Source organism: Nesoenas mayeri (assembly GCF_963082525.1).
Source record: "Nesoenas mayeri genome assembly, chromosome: 6".
Classification (NCBI taxonomy): domain Eukaryota; kingdom Metazoa; phylum Chordata; class Aves; order Columbiformes; family Columbidae; genus Nesoenas; species Nesoenas mayeri.
Window position 1 is genome coordinate 1,071,681 of NC_137545.1, and position 18,858 is coordinate 1,090,538.

Sequence of the window (18,858 nt, forward strand, 5' to 3'; positions counted from 1 at the left end):
ATTATTTCAGCATTTCCAGCTTTGCATAGAGACCTCTGTCTTGCCTGTGAGTTGTAGAACCCATTTCAGCACGGCCCATGACTTTGGTCAGGCTTTCTTGGGATGTCAGCACACCCCGTATTTTCCGCACCCTGCGCCGAATTTTCAGCGTGTGGCTATTTCTTAGCTCCTGGTCCAAGTAGTGTTCATTCCACATGGCCACGATGATATCTGCTACTTCATATTATCTCTGAGGATTTTCCCAGGAATATTATGCATCATTTAGAAACTCCCAATTAGTCTTTTTTTCCCCACTCTTCTTGTGACCGGATCTTTCCTTTCTTACCAAGGTTCCTAGCAGAAGCACCCCTAGGATTCCTTTCCATTTAATAGCGAGACGTGCAGTCTGAACGTTGTTCTGGTTCCTTCCCCTGCCCTCCCGTCGAGCAGCTCATCAGAATCCGTCCTGGGGTTTTTCACCAGTGGTTGTTTCACTGTTTGATTTTGTGATTTAGTTTAAGCCTCACTTTCTCAAATAAAGGTTAATGTGTTTGTATATTGGGTGATATTTAGTAGCCCTGCGATTTCAGTGATGTTGATTTACTGTAGAACTAGAGGATTTGGGAGGGATAAAGGGGAGAAACCGAATTGTTATGTAGACAGAGCTATACAATTTCCCCACCCTTCCTTAGTGACTGGAAATTTAACCAAATCTAAAAGAAAAAGCAACTTATCTCAGGGCAACTTTGTTCAAAGTCCTTCCCCGTCAGGCTTTCGGAATAACTATTGCTCGTTAAAGTGACCTGAGCAAGGCAGGATTTATGGGGAGGGAGTTGCTGCTGCCTGCCACAATGCTAGCTTTATGTCTCAAAATATTGATTTTCATTAGAAAATTGAATCTCAGTTTTAGAAATTGAAGCTGCCACTTAAAGTGGCTCGTACTTCATAGCCCGCAGTGCACCAGAGCAGCCTTCGAGTGGGAAACGTAGAGCGAAAAGGCAGCAGAGAACGGGGAGTGACCTGTTGGAGACTGAAACTGAGCTGCACCACCCAGCTCCCCTTCAGTCTCTCTGTTTTACTCGTGTTTTTTAAGCCCCCCAAACTGCAGAGTTCAGGAGCAGCTGGAGTCCCGTGGGACCGCAGCGACCTGGGGAGGAGGCTGAACAAAGCTGCAACAGGGAAGACATGGGTTTTGTTTTAAAGCGCTGCCAAAATTTGGAAGCCAATGCGTGAGCTTTGCCCAGGTGCCCCAAATCCCATTTTGCACGAGAGTTGGTGCGCCAGAGCTCAAACCTTTGGGAAACAGCTCGTTTGGGCTGCAAGATCATCCTCCCTCCCTCCCTCCCTCCCTCAGCTCTGGGCAAAAAGCTCCTAAAACAGGCCAGAGCCTTTTCTGAACTTTGAGGTGAGTAAAGAAGGGGGCAGAGGGAAAATGGGGTCTCTGGAGAAGGCGTGTTGGCTCCCATGCCTTAGCAGGGGAAGACCTTGCTGGGAATGATTTGACCTTGGAAGCATCCCAGATATAAACTATCCTTTTTATGGGTATCAGGTGGTGCAAAACAGCTCTGCCTCTCTTTGCTTGGAGGGAATCTGCAACGACTAGAGAGGGCTGGTGCTTAAACAAGTGATATTTCAGTTTTGCTGAGCTTTTTTGTAGGTTTTGGCAGTTCTGTGCTGTAGTATCCGTAGTTCCCCTCGCTCTGAATGGCACTGTTAATTTCTGGTTTAGGTGATTTTTCACACAAAGGCTAATCACGCGTTTCTATAAATTATATTAATTTAACTTATTTGCCTAACCGTTGTTCTGCAGCGAGTGGCACGGATGTTCTCGGCTCTTGGCCGCGCGCTCTGGCTGCTTTGTCTGAACAGCGTTATTTGGGTTCTGCGTGCTGGAGCATCTCATCTTACCTTTAGGGTCTGGTTCCTAAATCACGCCTGTTCTCAGCCAGGTGCAGCGAGCGTGTGTTCCCCGGCACGGCGACTGAGGTTTAGATGTTGTAATACCACAGGTACCAAATAATGTAGAGCTCCCTCCCCGGCCTGCGCTGCAGGTCTCAATCTGGGCTTGTCCTGCACTTTTCTTGCGTTATTATGCAAAATAATAATTATTATTTTCTAATTTTAATTACGACCGAGAATCTAGAATGGAGAATAAACCCCATTTTGTGTGCTCACCAGATACTTCTTTTGGTTTTAAAGTCGCGAACGGATGATCATTGTACATCGCGTGTCATTCGCTTTCCCTGGAAACGATTTCTGATTGTGCAAGTTATTTTAAAACACTTTTTCTCTTTCTTTCTGTACTTCCAGAGCATGATTTCATCCATTGTAAATAGCACATACTATGCCAATGTGTCAGCAACCAAGTGCCAGGAGTTTGGGAGATGGTACAAAAAGTACAAGAAGATTAAAGGTAAATTGATTTTTTGTGACTTTCCAAGTTCTTGAACTTGCGCTGACAGTTTGAGATTATTTGCTTTAAGTAAAAGTGATAATAAGCTATAATAATATTAGCAAGTTTGTCTACAAAGAGGGCACAGTCACAGCACATTTGAAATTAAATCTGATACTTCACAAACAAGGCTGGCGTGAAAACACAGGCCACTTAAAACGCGCTTAAAATATCCCATTTAGCTGTGCTGAAAGATCAACTGTGTTTTGAATTAAGCTAAAACGTTTTAGAAAAAGAAAATGTTCCAGTAGCTCTGGATTTACAAGTTAAATTGCTCTGTAAATTACCTCAGTTGCACTCGATCCATGAGAGGTGAGACGTGTCCGAGTGACCTGGGTGTGATACCACGGGCATTCCGGGGCGTCTGCTGCATTTAATACCCAATTAATGCTACGTAACAAGGTGCTGCACCCACTGGAGATGGAAATAGCTCCGTGTTTGTATTTTTTTCTACAATGACATTGTATTAGTTGGTTAGCAGTGAAATTATTCTGCATGGACCTCATCCCACTCTCACCACCGCAGCCACCTTCGGGTAGCGCGCGAAGTGATGGGACGAGCACCCATCGTGTGTCGTTTGCTCTTTATCCATCCTTTCCTTTGGGAAGGGACTTGTGTGTGTGCTGGGCTGTGTGTTTTAGGAGGGTTTTTTTGGTTCAGAGTAGGAGTTTGGGGATAGTCCAAAGCATTTTCCACAGTGCCGATGCGCTCCTCTCCCCAGATGTTGGTCAGCGCTGGAGATCAGCTTCACCCTGGGATAAGGGGGTTCCATAGGCTTTTTCTCGCTGGTGTTGTTTTGTCTGTGATCCTTTCTGTGGCCAGGGAAATCACAACGGGATACACAAGCGTTACGCAGAAGCAGGGTCATGTCCTGTCCTTCTCAAGAAGCCATTGTCTTTTTATTGGCGTGAAGATGAGCAGCTTTCAAACCAGGCTGCTGCCTTTTTCTCTTCAAAGGCTGGCGTACACCAGCCGTGAAAGGTTGCTTGTTTACTTTCCATAGGACAGACTTGAAATCTGCATCACAATACCATAAAGAGCCTGCTGCTTGAGCTAAGAACGCGTGAAACAAAACTGCTTAAAATATCCCAACAAGTTCTGAGGCATCTGGTTTCCTGTGCGGAGCGTAGCTGTGAGACACCGGGCCGGCGCTTGGGTTTTCGCTGGAAAGGGGGAAATAGGAATGTTTTATTGTGAAATGATTGGTGTCTAGAAGGAAGGTTGTTCAGGCAGAAGTGGGGTAACAATGCAACTGAGGAAATGGAGGTGTTGCTTTTCACCTACTGCAATGATTTAGCCCTGAAGTAAAAGCGTTGATTGGGTATTTCGGCACACGATTACCCTCGTGCCGAATGAACCGGCTGGTCGCTTCTTGCTCCGCGTTGCCGTTGTGTGACTCAGAAGTGCTTCTCTGCTCTCAACGGCGTGTCTCAATAAAAGAATTGTTTTCGAAGAGCTTTAACATATCCTCTCGGTTGAAAAACAATCCAAGAAATCAAACAGCTTCAAGGTCATCACCGTTCGCTTTTACTTGATGTTAGAGGAGAACAGAGATGAGCTTTTTTTCTTTATTTCTTTTTTTTTTCGTCTTCTTTTTCCCCAAACGGGGCGGGTGCCGTGCAAAGGCACCGAAGCCCTTCGGTGTAGTGTTCTTAGCTGTGGAGATGCCACTCCAGCCCCTGAGCGTTCGCAGCGCGCCGCTGCCTCCCGCTTCCATCCGCGGAGCATTCAGTGCCTTCATCTCGCACTCTTTTTCACTTAGTAAGTGCACAGTTAAGTCGTGAAGTGCAGTAAAAGCAGAACGAGACCTCAATCAAGAGGTCAAGGATCCGAATCTGAAGAGTTAGCGGGATAAGTCTGCATCTGCGCCGCTCGAAGCGGCACAGCCAGTTGCTGTTGGGAAGCGTGTGTGTGCCGGGAGGAGGAGAAAAAGGAAGGTTAAGGCATGTGTGAAGTAAACACAAGCTGCTATAAAGCAGTTAAAGTCGTGTTGATTCACCAGCCTGCGAGTGGGAGAGAAAACAAAGCGTCGCTGGCAGGTACGGCGCTGCACGGAGCACCCGCCACGCACAGGGACGGGGCTGCGCGCAGGCGCTTTCCAGTGGGTTTGGGACGTTTTGGGCTTTTTCTATGACCAGATACTCCTGTTCGGTTAGTGTGCAAAGCCAGTGACTTCGGTCATCACATACTCCTTTAATAACAATTCAAACCGAAAGGACTTAGGTTTTCTGTGGAGGTGGATGGGTGACGCGGCGATTCATTTTTTCAGGTTGTAATCTGCCTAGATTGGGTAAAACCCTAATTTAGAGGCTTTGGGACCAGCACCCGTATCCATGGGTAGCACCAGAGCTGCTTATTAGAAAGTAAAAGCAAAAAAACAATTCACATGAGCTGTGGTGAACACCAAATAGGAAGGGGCTTCAAAATAACTTTATTGACGTTGCAAACTCAGTGCAGCCTACAGTGTTCAATGTGGTTCCTATTATCTGCTAATGTCTGTTTTAATAAAACAGTGGGAACTAAATCGTTGTTTCTTAATCAAAACCATGATTTCCTAAACATAAGCTCTGTGATTCTGTTACAAATTGCCACATATAGATCTCCTCGGTCAAGCTTTTTTTCTTTCTCATAGAAATAAATAAACAGTAAAATAATGATACACTCTGGAAGATCAAAGTAATTACAACCGAAGCCAGGCAAAAATAAAAAGTTCTCTGGAATTTAAAAAACAACAAAAAAAAGAGCAAAGCATCAGGTTGCCAAGTATATAGGTAATGTTTAAATAAATAAAAGTGAACAATCAATAATTTGATATCATTAGCACCAGATGTAAAAGCTGTACACGAGTGGGGTTGTATCAAATCTCCAGTAAACACTCTCAGTGTGCGTTCTGCTGAACTCACGCCAAAGACAGCTGAACTATTGATGCTTGTCATTTAGCAGCAGTTTGCAGCGAGTGCAGCCCGGTCTGGTCATTGGGTATTACTCTGTGAAGCCTTTTTATCATTTCCTTTTTTATTTTTCTTCTTTCTGAGGGATGCAAGGCGTTTTAGTATAGAGCTGTGCATAGCTGATGGTGTGTTTCAGCCTACTCCAGGGAAGAGTTCCCCCTTTTTAATGAAGGTTCCATGTTAATTGATGACAATGGTACAGCAATGGCTTAGTCCAGTGGTTCCCAAACCTGCGGGTTCCTCCTCAGTTTCTCGAGATGCTGAGCTTGCCCAAGCTGGGAGAAGGTATTCAATGATGTTGAAATTCAATAATTGTTTCTAAGGCTTGCATTGTTTCTTAACTTGATTAACAAATAGGTATATTAAAAGCAAAACAAGCAGGAAAGAACAACACAAAAAAGTCTTTGTAAGTTACTCTATACATATATATGTGTATGTATGGAGACAAAACAAAGAGCAACAAAGATGCTGCAGGGAGTGGAGCATCTCCCGTGTGAGGAAAGGCTGAGGGAGCTGGGGCTCTGGAGCTGGACAAGAGGACACTGAGGGGGGACTCATTCATGGGATCAATGTGGAAAGGGGCAGTGTCAGGAGGATGGAGCCAGGCTCTGCTGGTGACAACCAGGGACAGGACAAGGGGCAATGGGTGCAAACTGGAACACAGGAGGTTCCACTTGAATATGAGAAGAAACTTGTTGGGGGTGAGGGTGTCAGAGCCTGGCCCAGGCTGCCCAGGGGGTTGTGGAGTCTCCTTCTGTGCAGACATTCCAACCCGCCTGGACACCTTCCTGTGTAACCTCATCTGGGTGTTCCTGCTCCATGGGGGGATTGCACTGGATGAGCTTTCCAGGCCCTTCAACCTCTGACATTCTGGGGTTCTGTGACTTTGCCATGCAACTCAAATCATTGTCAAGGCATCAGACCTGGCCTGGTCACCTACCCCTTGCCCAGCATTTTGGGTTGGTAGCATTTAGAAGATTTTTTAGCTCTATTTCTCAATAGTTATTTCGCTTCCAAGTGTCACGCTCTCTATTTTTACCAGAGGGCTATCGCTGTATCAGGATTCTTTCACAACTGAAACTCTTAACTGGTGCGAATGTTTTATTTTGCCCCATGACCCAACTTAGCTTGGTGGGAGGAAGTTGGGAAAGTAGAGGGGAGAAATAAATACGTTGTGAACTTAAAAATAAAAAAGACATATTTTCTTTGTCTGCATATTAAGAACATTTCATCTTTGCCCCTGCCGTCAGTGCCTGTCAAAATATAGCTTGTGTGGACGGGAGTTTGGGACTGTGGCTGTCTGAAAGTTTTTGTGGAATGATGATGTATATATCTCTTTCTAGGTAGATAGAAGGGGTTAGATATATGTACTTGTGTCTATGCATATATAGATCTTCACCTTTTGCCCTTTTAACCAACAGATTGAGGCAGAAACATTAAGTTTCTGAAGAACAGAGCGTTTTGTGTTTTGTTTGGATATCAGTCGCGGCTCTGGCGCTATAAACCAGTTGGGGTCACTCGGGTCAGCTCTGTGGCTCTTGACTTTACGGTAATTTTTGCTTTGCTTACTTTTAGGCTCCTGACCATGTATTTATTTCACTAAAAATAGGACTTCCGTCACTTTTCGTCAGGAAAAATAAAAGCAAATAACAACATTTCCAGGCAAGCTTTTCAGAATCTAGCTGCCATCCCTGGCCCGACGATCAGCTCTGACTCAGAGCCGTCCCCACAGCCCTGTCCCTCTTGAAATACCAGTTCAAAGTTGTCAGGATTCAGCAGGAGGTGCAGACCCCTGACTGCTTTTTTCCACACCCACACGAGCATTTTGCATTTCAGCCTTGTGCCGGTTTGGGGGATTTGTGCACGGGTATTGTTAAAAAACAATCCATCCGCCGCAGTGCGTTCCGGGCTCTGCGAGGTGCAGCCCTCTTGGCTAATCCACTCTGTAAAGAGAATTAAAACATTGGTGTTTTTACTTAAGCTCAGCTTTTACCTAGCACAAATGCATGTATGGATTTCAGCCTTGTTCTGTTCCAAGAACAGTGAGGACCAGTTGGGTGCTGAGGTCGGGACCTCTGCCCAGCCACTTCTGAATGCTGAGTAAAGAATGGTCATCTCAGTTTTCTGAAAAGCAAACACTTTTTACAACGTCTGCGACATGTTAGATCAGGAGGAAAGGAATTTTTAGACAGCAAGCGTTAGTGGGGATTAGGGTGGAACGGGAGGAAAACTTGAAGCTCAGGTCCAGGCAGAAGCTTTTCTGGTGGGAAAGCTGCAGTGGGTCTGTCTGCGATCAGACAGATTTCATGGGGTACGTAACTGTGGAAGCAGGACGGAACTGTGTTCGCTCCAGTCCTCTGAAGAGTTGCCATGGCTGCCTTACCCATGGTGGTGTTTCCTTCACTCCTGTCACTGTCTGGGATGTTCTGGGTCAGGAGATCACAGCATCCCAGAATGTCAGGGATCGGAAGGGCCCTGGAAAGCTCATCCAGTGCAATCCCTCCATGGAGCAGGAACACCCAGATGAGGTTACACAGGAAGGTGTCCAGGCGGGTTGGAATGTCTGCACAGAAGGAGACTCCACAACCCCCTGGGCAGCCTGGGCCAGGCTCTGACACCCTCACCCCCAACAAGTTTCTTCTCATCTTTAAGCAGAACCTCCTGTGTTCCAGTTTGCACCCATTGCCCCTTGTCCTGTCCCTGGTTGTCACCAGCAGAGCCTGGCTCCATCCTCCTGACACTGCCCCTTTCCATATTGATCCCAGGAATGAGTCCCCCCTCAGTGTCCTCTTGTCCAGCTCCAGAGCCCCAGCTCCCTCAGCCTTTCCTCACACGGGAGATGCTCCACTCCCTGCAGCATCTTGGTGGCTGCGCTGGACTCTCTCCAGCAGTTCCCTGTCCTGCTGGAACTGAGGGGCCACAGCTGGACACAAGATTCCAGGTGTGGTCTCCCCAGGGCAGAGCAGAGGGGCAGGAGAACCTCTCTGACCTACTGACCACCCCCTTCTAACCCACCCCAGGTCCCATTGGCTTCCTGGCCACAAGGGCCCAGTGCTGGCTCGTGGTCATCCTGCTGTCATCCTGATGGCACGGATCTCCCGAAGTGGCCACCCAGGGATTTGCACCTCCCTGCTTCAATAGCAGGACAAGCTTCTGTCACAGCAGTTTGACAGGAAAGGAGATATTTTTATAGCAGATGAGACCATCAGCCTCATCTAAACCAGGACTCTGTGTCTCTGTCAGACAGCTCTGAGTCATGTTTGTTCTGCTTCTCGTCTTCCGCTACACCTGAGTGATATTCCTGTGTTGGGTGGTCACTAGAGCACCTTCAACATCACGCTTTTCTCTGCCACATGGATCTGGCACGTCCTGTGCACAACCGATGTTAACATGGTTACGAGGAAACGAGTTCATACTTCCGTGTGCCCTCTTGAACCTGTACAGTAGCCCAGATATTATCTAAAAATAAGATCATGGGTTAAACTCTTCTCTTCATGTTGGAAGCAGCGCAGTCCAGGGACAGATTACTTCCTATGTGAAAGCAGAACTGACAGAAAGCATGTCAGCATCTCTGTGTCCCAAGGGGTGGCACGGATCTGGTGTTAGGAGGAGGGAAGGAGAGGCTCCGTGGCACAGAGAGCCAGTGGCGCTGGGACGTTGCTCCATTCACCTGGCGCTGGTGCTGATCAAAGCTCCGCTTTTAATTACGGCTCTTCTAATTGCAAAGAGTCATTTGTGCTTTGGTGGGAACTGAAGGATTCGCATCACGACAAGGAGCAGACAATGGCCTTTCCTGTCTGTTTTCCATTAGGCTTTGACCGCCAGCGGCCAAACCATCCCTGTCTGTGCTCTGGAGCTATTCTGAGGTTGTTTGCTGTCCTGCAGGAGCAGAGGAGGGAGAGGTTTTACAGTAACAGCTCCTTGTCAGGTCTGCTTCTCCAGTCAGCTGCTGCTTCTCCAGCCCTGAGTGCAGGGACAGGCGGCCCCGGCAGGCGTCACACGGTCAATGGAGTTGGGGAGCGACTTTGGGTAAATACAAAGATTGGACGTTGAATGAAAGTGAGACTCCTCAGACCAGCCCTTTGCACTGAAGTGGTTAAGCGGGCTGTGATTAAAAGAAATAAGTAATTATCCTAATTATAGATGAAAAGATACAGAATTACCACTTTAAAAGCACCTCCTGCGCTCCGGAGTGGTTCTGCTGTTCCCAGAGCGGTAGTTGGTAATTAGGTAGCGCAAGCAGGAGCGCAGGCTCGCGGTGTGGAGCAGGAGGAGGAGGAGGGTGTCCTTCATCCCCCAAGCAGAGCTCTGAAGTGCAGGCCTTGCTGCAGGGCAGTGCTAAGGCAGGAGAAGCCGTGGGGACCTGTCCCTGCGGAGCTGAGCGGAGGCCGCAGAGCCACGACCGCCGCCGGGAACGGCTTTGAGGATCACCAGGTTTTCCATTGTAAATAAAACAACAAAACCCCAGCAAACTGGGAAGCGCTGGAGAACGGCCCTGGGTGGTGACATCCTCTCACAGCTGAAGCATGGCAATTCTGCCGGATAGTCGCTTATTACAAAACATTTCTCTACCAGCCTCTTCCTACTCTGGGGCAAAGTGCCTGCGTGCCTGTGGGACCGAAGAGCTGAGGACTCGCTGGGTCATGGGTGCTGGAGGGTCCTGCGTGTCCCCGCGTCCCTTCTTGTGCGCAGGAATTTGATTTGCAGGGCTGTCAGTCACTGCAGCGCCGCTCTGCAGCCCCAGATGCCCCACAGGCTGTTTGTCAGAATGTTCCTATTAACAACTCAGTGAAAATAAAGGGTGAGGGGAAGGGAAGGTGGAGAAATAAATCTTAGTTTAGATCTTTTGAGCTGGTTTTGTTTCCAGTGGAGAGTTGCATGCGGACCACCCCAAGCTATTGTGCTGCGGACAGCGGCAGCTGCTGGACTGGGCACGGCAGACTGGGGAGAGGGTGAGAGCATCGCGCAGGGGACGGGCACTGCGCTGGGGTTGTGCCGTATCCAGGGAGCCTCTGCCTCACTATGGAGTGGAAATACATTGGCACACGTGGTAATCATTACAAGAAGAGAAAGGAGCATTGGAGTATGACAATTTGCTGCTCCCATTTGGGGATTATGTTGGTTTCTGAGTGTGCTGTGAGATGTTGTAGAGGTTGCAGGGTGATGAAGGGCAGATGAGATGCTGGGGTGCCCTGAGCGTGGCACAGGACCTGTGGTCCAGGGACCTGGAGGTGCTGGAGTGAGTGAAGAGAAGGGAACGGAGCTGGTGAGGGGCTGGAGCACAATGTGATGGAGCGGCTGAGGGACCTGGGGGTTCAGCTGGAGAACAGGAGCTGAGGGGAGACCTTCTGAGCTCTGAACTGCCTGAAAGGAGCTTGGAGCCAGGGGGGTCGGACTCTGCTCCCCAGGAACAAGCGCCAGGAGCAGAGGAAACGGCCTCAAGTTGCGCCAGGGGAGGGTGAGGTTGGATCTGGGGGACAATTTCTTCCCCAAAGGGCTGTGGGGCATTGAACAGGCTGCCCAGGGCAGTGCTGGAGTCACCAGCCCTGGAGGGCTGGACAGACGGACATGAGGGTCTCAGGGACGTGGGGCAGAGCTAGGGGTGGGTTATGGTTGGACTTGAAGAGCTTGAGGGGCTTTTCCAACCAAAATGATTCCGCTAGCAGAGGAAGTTTGTCAGCGGCACCTGGACACAGCGCGTGTCCATGGAGCCCTTTCCTTCCCAGTTTAAGGTCCTGCTCCTCTGTCTTCCCTGCTTTGTATTCCGATATATTCAAGTAGCAACCGTTTCTTACAGGACTCCAAGAGCTCTAAGGGCGTCCCCAGTTTGAGTGGAGCAATAGCAATCATGGGAGGAAAAACGAAAGGCTGTAATGGGGTAGGAACATGGAAAATGGAGGATGCAGATGGAGAAACCCTGTCCCAAGAAGATGAGAGGCAGGACATGGATGTTACAGCAGCCTCATGGCTCCTCTGTCCCTTTGTTCCAGCATATTGCTGGCAAGCTGGCCTGTCCAGCCCCACAGGGCCCTACCAGTCCGTCCTTCCCAGAGGCCAACTGGGAATCTGGTCTGGGCGATGTGCTAGAGGAGGAGAGAGGCTTGAGGAGTTGAGTAATGCACATTTTTTCCATGCAGCGTAACTGCTAATGGTAACCTTTTATTATTGAAGTGGTTGAAGGGACCAGAATCTGGCTTGTTTATTGGGGGTATATGCATGGCTGGATAGTCTAATGTGATTGAAAAAAAGGAAACTGATAATAAGGGAAAAATGCACCTATAGAAGTCAGGTGATGGCTCTGTGTGGTTGTAATACCAAATAGCACTACAGAGATTAACAGCCTGGCAGCCTTTTCATCTTAAACTTCATTTTTATAGGGGCTTATAACTTGGCACTCAAGTCAGGAGTGGGTGGCAACTTGGCAAATGCAGTTGAGCCCAGAAAGTGAATGTTATTTATATTTATTTCTCACCAAGTTTTCAAAAAACACTTGGTTACTGTTTTTGTGTTCTAACAAGTAGTAATTTGCTGGTTTCACTGACTTACTCTCTGTGCGTTTCTTCAGCTACAAAATAGTTCAGAACTTACTTCAGCTCTTCTGAAACTCCAGATTGCCAGGAGTTTAAATGAAGACTGAGAGTAGTTCTGATGGTATTTTCTCTTAGTAGGATGCTCCACATACACCAAGCAACACCTTTATTCTGTTGCCATCAGGTTAATTCCTGCGCCTTTGGAGTGATTGCAGGGGGTTTGCTGGCAGTGAGAATTCAGCCCTCTGCTCTGAGATCGGCTCTGAAGGTGCAGAGAGCTCTCATTCTGCTCTGAAGGAGCCCAGAAAGCCATCAGTGACTGTCATGCTGAGCACTGACTGTGGCGAGTTCGAAGCTTTATAGAGATTAAGGTTTAAAAAAGAGTCCAAAGCCTTGTACAGTTGTTAATCATTACACAAGTTACAATGGTATTATGGCATTTATGAAATCAATCCTGTCGTGTTGCTCACTGAGAGCAGTACAAGGAGCAGGTAATAGTGTTCAGGTTGTATGATACACATCCCCGAACACTTTTGTATCAGATCAATATAGAAATGCCTATCCATTTGTATGCAGCGAGGCTCGTGGAACCTGCAACCTCCTGTAAAATGACTTCTGATTACTTAACATTATCTAAGTAACGGTTTTATTTATGTGCTTTAAAAACTTCATTTCCTATTTCAAATACTACTTTTAGGAGAAATTCGGTTTTGTGGTATGCGCAGTTAGTTTATCAGTTACGTGAAAAGATACTGATATTGAAAAGATACTGACAGAAGATACTTAAAAGGGATGATACGTATGGATATATTTAATTACAGTGTGTGCATTTTGTGTGTCGCATGGTGTCACGTAGGGAACATGGGGCTTTGTTGTGCCAAACGAAGGGTTTCTTTAAGAGAGCGAAGCCACTTTCTTTCAAGTTGAGCATCCATGCAGCGATGCTGCGAGGGCTCTGTGCAGGGCCATGGGGCTCTGTGTGTAGGAACCACGGCTTGCAGATCCCCTCCGGTGCTTTATCCACACGACGCCAGGCAGAGTTTCTGTCGGAAGAGGCGAGAGCTGCTGCGTTGGTCGGGAGAAGCTGCTCCAAGGTGCCCGTGGGGTTGGCGTGAATGCCAGTTTGGGTTTCTTTCCTCCCCTTAGGTACCAGCCGCTCTGAAACATCCACCCCTTTTCAAAGTTATTCAGACTGCTGTGACAAATCCAAAAGTTAGTGGCAGCGTGAGTGGGAATGTCCGAGCTCGTTTCTTTAGGAAGCGCGGCTGGGAGGGAATCTGTCGGACGAGGAGGTGTCCTGGGCAGTGGGGGACACCTGCGAAGTCCAAAACAATGTTAATTACAGCTGTTGCTTTGAGTTTGTGCTGCTTTTGCTTACGTTTCTGTGACGCTTTGATGCAGTTGTAGATTTGCCAAGTAAAGCGGGTGCTGCCGAGCGCAGCCCCTGCACTAATCCTGACCCTGACCGTCCTGTGAGTGCCAACCGAAATGACAGCAACCTGATTTTTCTCTTTTGACAGTGGAAAGAGTGGAAAGAGAAAACCTTTCAGACTATTGTGTTCTCGGTCAACGTCCCATGCACTTACCAAATATCAACCAGCTGGCAACCTTGGGAAAAACTAACGAGCAGTCTCCTCATGGCCAAATTCACCACAGTACTCCAATCCGAAACCAAGTGCCAACGATGCAGACAATGATAAACCCTGGGCTCCTGTCTCCGCAGCTCAGCCCGCAGCTGGTGAGGCAGCAAATAGCGATGGCCCATCTGATAAACCAGCAGATCGCCGTCAGCCGGCTCTTGGCCCACCAGCACCCGCAGGCCATCAACCAGCAGTTCTTGAATCACCCACCCATCCCCAGAGCTGTCAAACCAGAGCCGGCCAATTCCTCGGTGGAAGTGTCTCCAGACATTTACCAGCAAGTCAGAGACGAGCTGAAGAGGGCCAGCGTGTCTCAAGCTGTGTTTGCCAGAGTAGCGTTCAACCGCACACAGGTATCGCTTTCTGTTCTATAACCCACAAGTGCTGAGGGGGCAAAGTGGTGGCTCTTGTGGGGCTGGATGGTTTTTGCAGATGAGGGCAGGAGATGTGCCACAGAAGCAGGGCAGAGCACCCTCTGGTTTTTCCTTTAGTCTCCCTGACAGGACTGTTTCTTCCTACAACAGCTGTTTGTTTGCATGTGGTCACCCCACGGTTACCCCAGCTTAGTTTTCCAGCAGAAATTCTGCTCGTCTCAGTTCTTCCCTGAGCTCCATTTCGTGGTTATAAACTTCCACATCTACTCCCACTTAATGGCCAGGAAGAGGTGACAAGAGAGTGTCAGAGGTGTCTTGGGGCTCCTGTGGCTTCCTCGGTTCCTTCCCATGGCTCAGGTGATGCCACAGCCGGTACCAGAGGCCACTGCCACGAGGAACCTGTGAGCCGCGTGTCCTTGGGCCTGAGGACCAATTGCTGGGAAAGGCGTTTGCCGTTTGCTGCAGGTTGTGTTTGCTTTCACACACCCGACATATGGGTTTGCTCGCTCACACAGTGAAACGCATACGTTGGGATGATAACACAATAGTGTCAGGTTAAGCCTGGAGGACCAGGGTGGGTTCGGAAAGACCGGCCATTGGCATTTATCCTGCTGCCAGACACCACCCAGGGCATTCAAACCGCCATCTCTCCGCTGGGATACTCTGTAACAAGGCTAAAGAAATGGAAAGTGGCTTAATATTTAATATTGGTACCAATTGGTTTTGTGCAGTCAGGAGCTGGGCTTTGCGGTGGGCTTTGCTGGCAAGAGAAGAGAAGGGCCCCGTGTGCGTGTCTCCTGGAGGTCCGTCCCTTGCCCCGCTCGGGGCCTTTGTCTGTTCTCCTGGATTAATGATTTTCTTTGGCACTGCCATTTTGGAAATGCCATGTTGTAGGGGAACTAATTGAAGTATGGAGCACATTTTTATTACTTCCTTTATTCCGTTAAATTCATAAGATGGCTGCACTCAGTAAAAACATTCACTTCCAGTCAGTGTGACTTTGAGTTCTGGGGTTAGCCTGGAGGATATAAAATGAATGCTACATGGGAATGTATGAGTGTTTCCTCTTTAAAATGCTTCTTTTAATTTGGAAAAGCTTTTCGTCCCTTTGGGCTCTGAACGCGTTGTATGTAAGGCCCGGTGTAATCAGGTAGATGGTATTGACGGAGCGACGTGCTCTGAACTGGAGCGGGCGGTCAGCGGGAGCGCTGTCTGCAGCGCTGCACCTGGAAATGGGACGTCACGCTCCGTCCTCCGGCCCCTTTACGTGTGTGCTCAGTATATAAAAGGAGATCTGTAATTCAGGGTGCCAGTACTGCTGGTTTTGTTGGTCCTCCTGCTGACATTTGTCTTAGGACGCACCAATTTCTCCAGCTTTTCTTTGAAAGAAAAAACTCCCCAATTTCGATCACTTCATTACACGAAATCAGACACATTTTTTTATAACAGGAAAGAATTCACCTACTTCTTAGCCCTCCATTGTAAGTAATATGATGTGCTGTACAGTCCGTGACACTAATTCCAGACCAGGCAAGTGTTAAACACCCATGACAGGCTTGCCCATCTCCCAGCTGTGTTTCCTTAGGCTATGGGGCCTTCGCAAGAGAAGACCAGCAGCTCTTACAAATAGTGCATCATGTCCCTAGGAGCCATCCCCCTAGCAGGGTGTAGGTTTGTATTTATGCTTCCCCATCCTCAGCTTTTAATTCCAACTCCAATCAATCTCTCCCTGTGCCAGAGACTGTGTGGGGTATTAAGAAGGCGATCGACGTTGCCCCGCACACCAGAGCACGTGGGATGTTCCCACACCCCCGTGGTGGAGCCGCAAGCTCTGCGAGAGGCGCTTGAAGTCCAAGTTCAAGGCTGCTCTCGCCACCTTGTGTGTCCCTCTGATGATTCTCTCCCTGTGGGGCACAGACACGTGGGGGTTTCTCTCAGGAGAGGTTTGGGGTTGGTGCAGTTCACAGGAAGAACTAGCCTTAGAAAGCGGCAGTCTGGTGTTTCTCCTGATGGTACCAAATGATGGATGCCGTGCAACAATCGCCTAATAATTGTATTAATCACTGCGGCATGGCCCACCGCTTCATCTTCCTTTGTGGTAGCTCTGTGGCGCACATTGGCCTATAATTAAGTATAGCTTCATAAAATATGTACTGTGAGGCTTGTTTAATAGATAAACTATCCTCTAATTTATTTTAAAGTCCAATGACCTACATACTCAGTGCTGAAAACCCTCCTCTTATGAACATTATTTCTCCCCTGGGACCCTTCCATCTGAGCAAATCTGTTAAATGAAGTAGAGGAAGCTCTGATCCAAACCAGGCTGAATCCATCGGAACAAGTGGCTGACACATGTACGCGCGGGGAGACGGGGGCAGAAACAGGGCTGTAAGCACGTTGGTTGGGGAACATCTGAATCTTCTTCTAAAAGCTGCAAGTTCCCAGGGTAAGACAACGATATTTGCCGACACCTGTGGCCGCGTTGTCTGCGCAAATGAACACAAAGTGCAGGACTGGCGGGGCTGGGCCAGGCACCTTCGTTGGTGCTGGGTGCCCAGGGAGCCGCAGGGCTATGCTGCCCACAAAGAGGGTTTCCTTCACACAGAAAATTCCAAAGTAAACGTTTTAAGATGTATTTGAAACTGGCTGTGAAAAACCCTCGCAGAGTGCATGCCGGATTTTCGGTTAATGCCTTGGGCTAACCTCTGCGCCTTCTTTTTATTTTCTATTTAGCGAGCCCATGTCCCAATTTGAATTCACCCTGCTGTGGAATCTAAATGCTTATTTATTCAGCAATCCGGACGGGCAGAAGAGAGTTCTTAGACACGCAGAAGACAATATAGTTATTGAAGGTGGTTTTAATGACACCATTTCCAGTGAGCAGGAAATTCCTACACAACCTTCAAAACATTTTAAATGGTCGTGCACACTACCAGGTTTGTCTAAGCCCGCTTAGACAAATACTATGTATCACAGGTTGTGATGTATTGAGAAACAGGCAGGCGGTGATGGTTACAGGAGTAAGGGGGCTATTTTAAAGCCAATGCCTGAAGATGGTCTCTCGAATTCACCTTGTCCTTCTCTGGCAAGTTTTTAGCGAGTCTGGAGGTGCTGATGTGCTGCAAAATCCCATCTGGGAAGCAGGTCACTTGCATCCAGCTTCACAGAAGGAAGATGAAGGTGCTCTCTGTCCTGTCCCGCAGGCCGGGTGTCCGGCTTTGCCGGGTGGATGCTCAGGCTGTTTGTAAGTCCAGACAGTCCAAATCCCAGGCTCAGGGACCCGCTGCTCTGCTCGGGGTGCCCAGTGCAAAGCCTGGAGGCTGAATGCTTCTGCTTTTGTCTTTCTGTTTTTTTATCCTTAAGCATCTTTTTTCTTTGTTTTGCCAATGTTTTGACATAGTAGCCAAAACTAGTAAAATGTTTGGGCGAGTGGCCAGTGCTTATTTTCCTGAACAGCCACAGAAACGGGAAATATCCATGAACCTGAGGCTTTTTGAGTGAAGCAGTTGTGGTGCCGGATACAAAGGTGGGTAAAAAATCCCCAGCGTGTTGGGGTTGGTGTAAGTCTCTGCTCCCTCCCTGCTACCTGGAGCAGCTCCGGGGGACAGCGTTGCCTTTCCAGCCTGCACGTAGTAGGGCAGCGTGTACCCAGCTCGGCTGGGTCCTCTAAGAGCCTTCGAGATTAGAAATACGGTTTGTTGAAATAACCAGCGCTTCCATCTCTGAGACAAATCCTGGGCAGAGTTCCTTGTGCAAAGAATTTTGCCTTGGACTTCAGTGAGAGGGGGACGAGGGGGTTTAATTCTCCGCCTGGTACCTGGTGAGACAGTGCTGCTACGTTCATCGCTGTGCTGGCTGCCCCATTGTGCACAGACTCAATTAGCAAGGGCTTTAGTTTTTTGGGGGGATTTTTTAAAATTTATTTTCTTTTTCCCCATTAAAAACTCCCTCTTATTGCGTGGAACCCTTTCATGTTGCCTGCTTGTTTTATTCTTGTGTGCAATGTGGCACAAGCAGCGTTCTGCTGTACTCACGGGAAAGACGGCAAGTCTGCAAGGGAAGTGCTTGACTTAATAAATTGCAGATTTTCGGTACATGGGATATTTGTTCCAACGGCGGGTTTTGCACTGCCCGAAATTTCAGTTTCAATTAACTTAATTGTATTCAATAGGCTGAATGAAAAGATCTGTGAGTCAGGCGTTGAGATGCGTGTGCTGGTCGGGGGCGGCGGTGCCTGCTCAGCTGATGCTCACGAGTCCGGAGCCTGGGACGCACACGCGGCTCTGCAGAGCGCACAAGCTCTGCGTCTTGCTCATTTGCTGGCGTATTTCCCCATCAAGGTTTGACGTGCGTGCCATATAAATGGTGGCGTTCTGTGGCTGCAGGTGGCCGGTGCTTCTCTGCCTCCTTTTCCCCGTTCATCCACGTTCAGCTCCGCACGCACATCCCGTCTTCCCTCATAAAAAGAGATACCGTAATAAAAAAGAGGCTTTATTAAACTAATGTAATAAAGGCGTTTTCTTTGAGGATTTAAACACTTCATTTTTAATAATAAAAATCAAATTGTCATCATTGCACCCCGTATAAGTTTTATTGAAATCAGCCTCTAAGTGCTTTGTGCCTAAGCAGCTCTCTCCGGAGAGGTGTGTGTTTTAGTGTTAGTTAAATGAGTTTAAGCCTGATGCCTGTACTCCGGCTGTCGGCAGTGGCTGTGGAGAGCAGGAGGTTTCCTGTAAATGAGGGACTGGTGTGATGTGTTCCGCTGCGGTGAAGGGCACCAGGGGACGGCTGCTCCTCCGCTCACACCCATGGAAACTGGCCAAAGTCCTCGGAATTCTGAAGTTCGCACAGACTGATGCGAACGTGGCACCACACGTTTTGCCCATTGGGATAGAAGAGTTAAAGCCACCAAGATGCTGCAGGGAGTGGAGC

At 48.3% G+C, this 18,858-nt stretch overlaps 1 protein-coding gene across 1 annotated transcript in view; it reads left to right on the forward strand.

Annotated features, from left to right (window-relative positions):
- The window catches only part of SATB2 (SATB homeobox 2), a 105,672-nt gene that overhangs the window by 49,786 nt on the left and 37,028 nt on the right, over positions 1 to 18,858 (forward strand). Inside the window, exons 5-6 of the mRNA XM_080346906.1 lie at positions 2,290 to 2,392; positions 13,433 to 13,905. Coding sequence (XP_080203032.1) covers positions 2,290 to 2,392; positions 13,433 to 13,905 — 576 coding nt within the window. The remainder of the gene's footprint in view (positions 1 to 2,289; positions 2,393 to 13,432; positions 13,906 to 18,858) is intronic.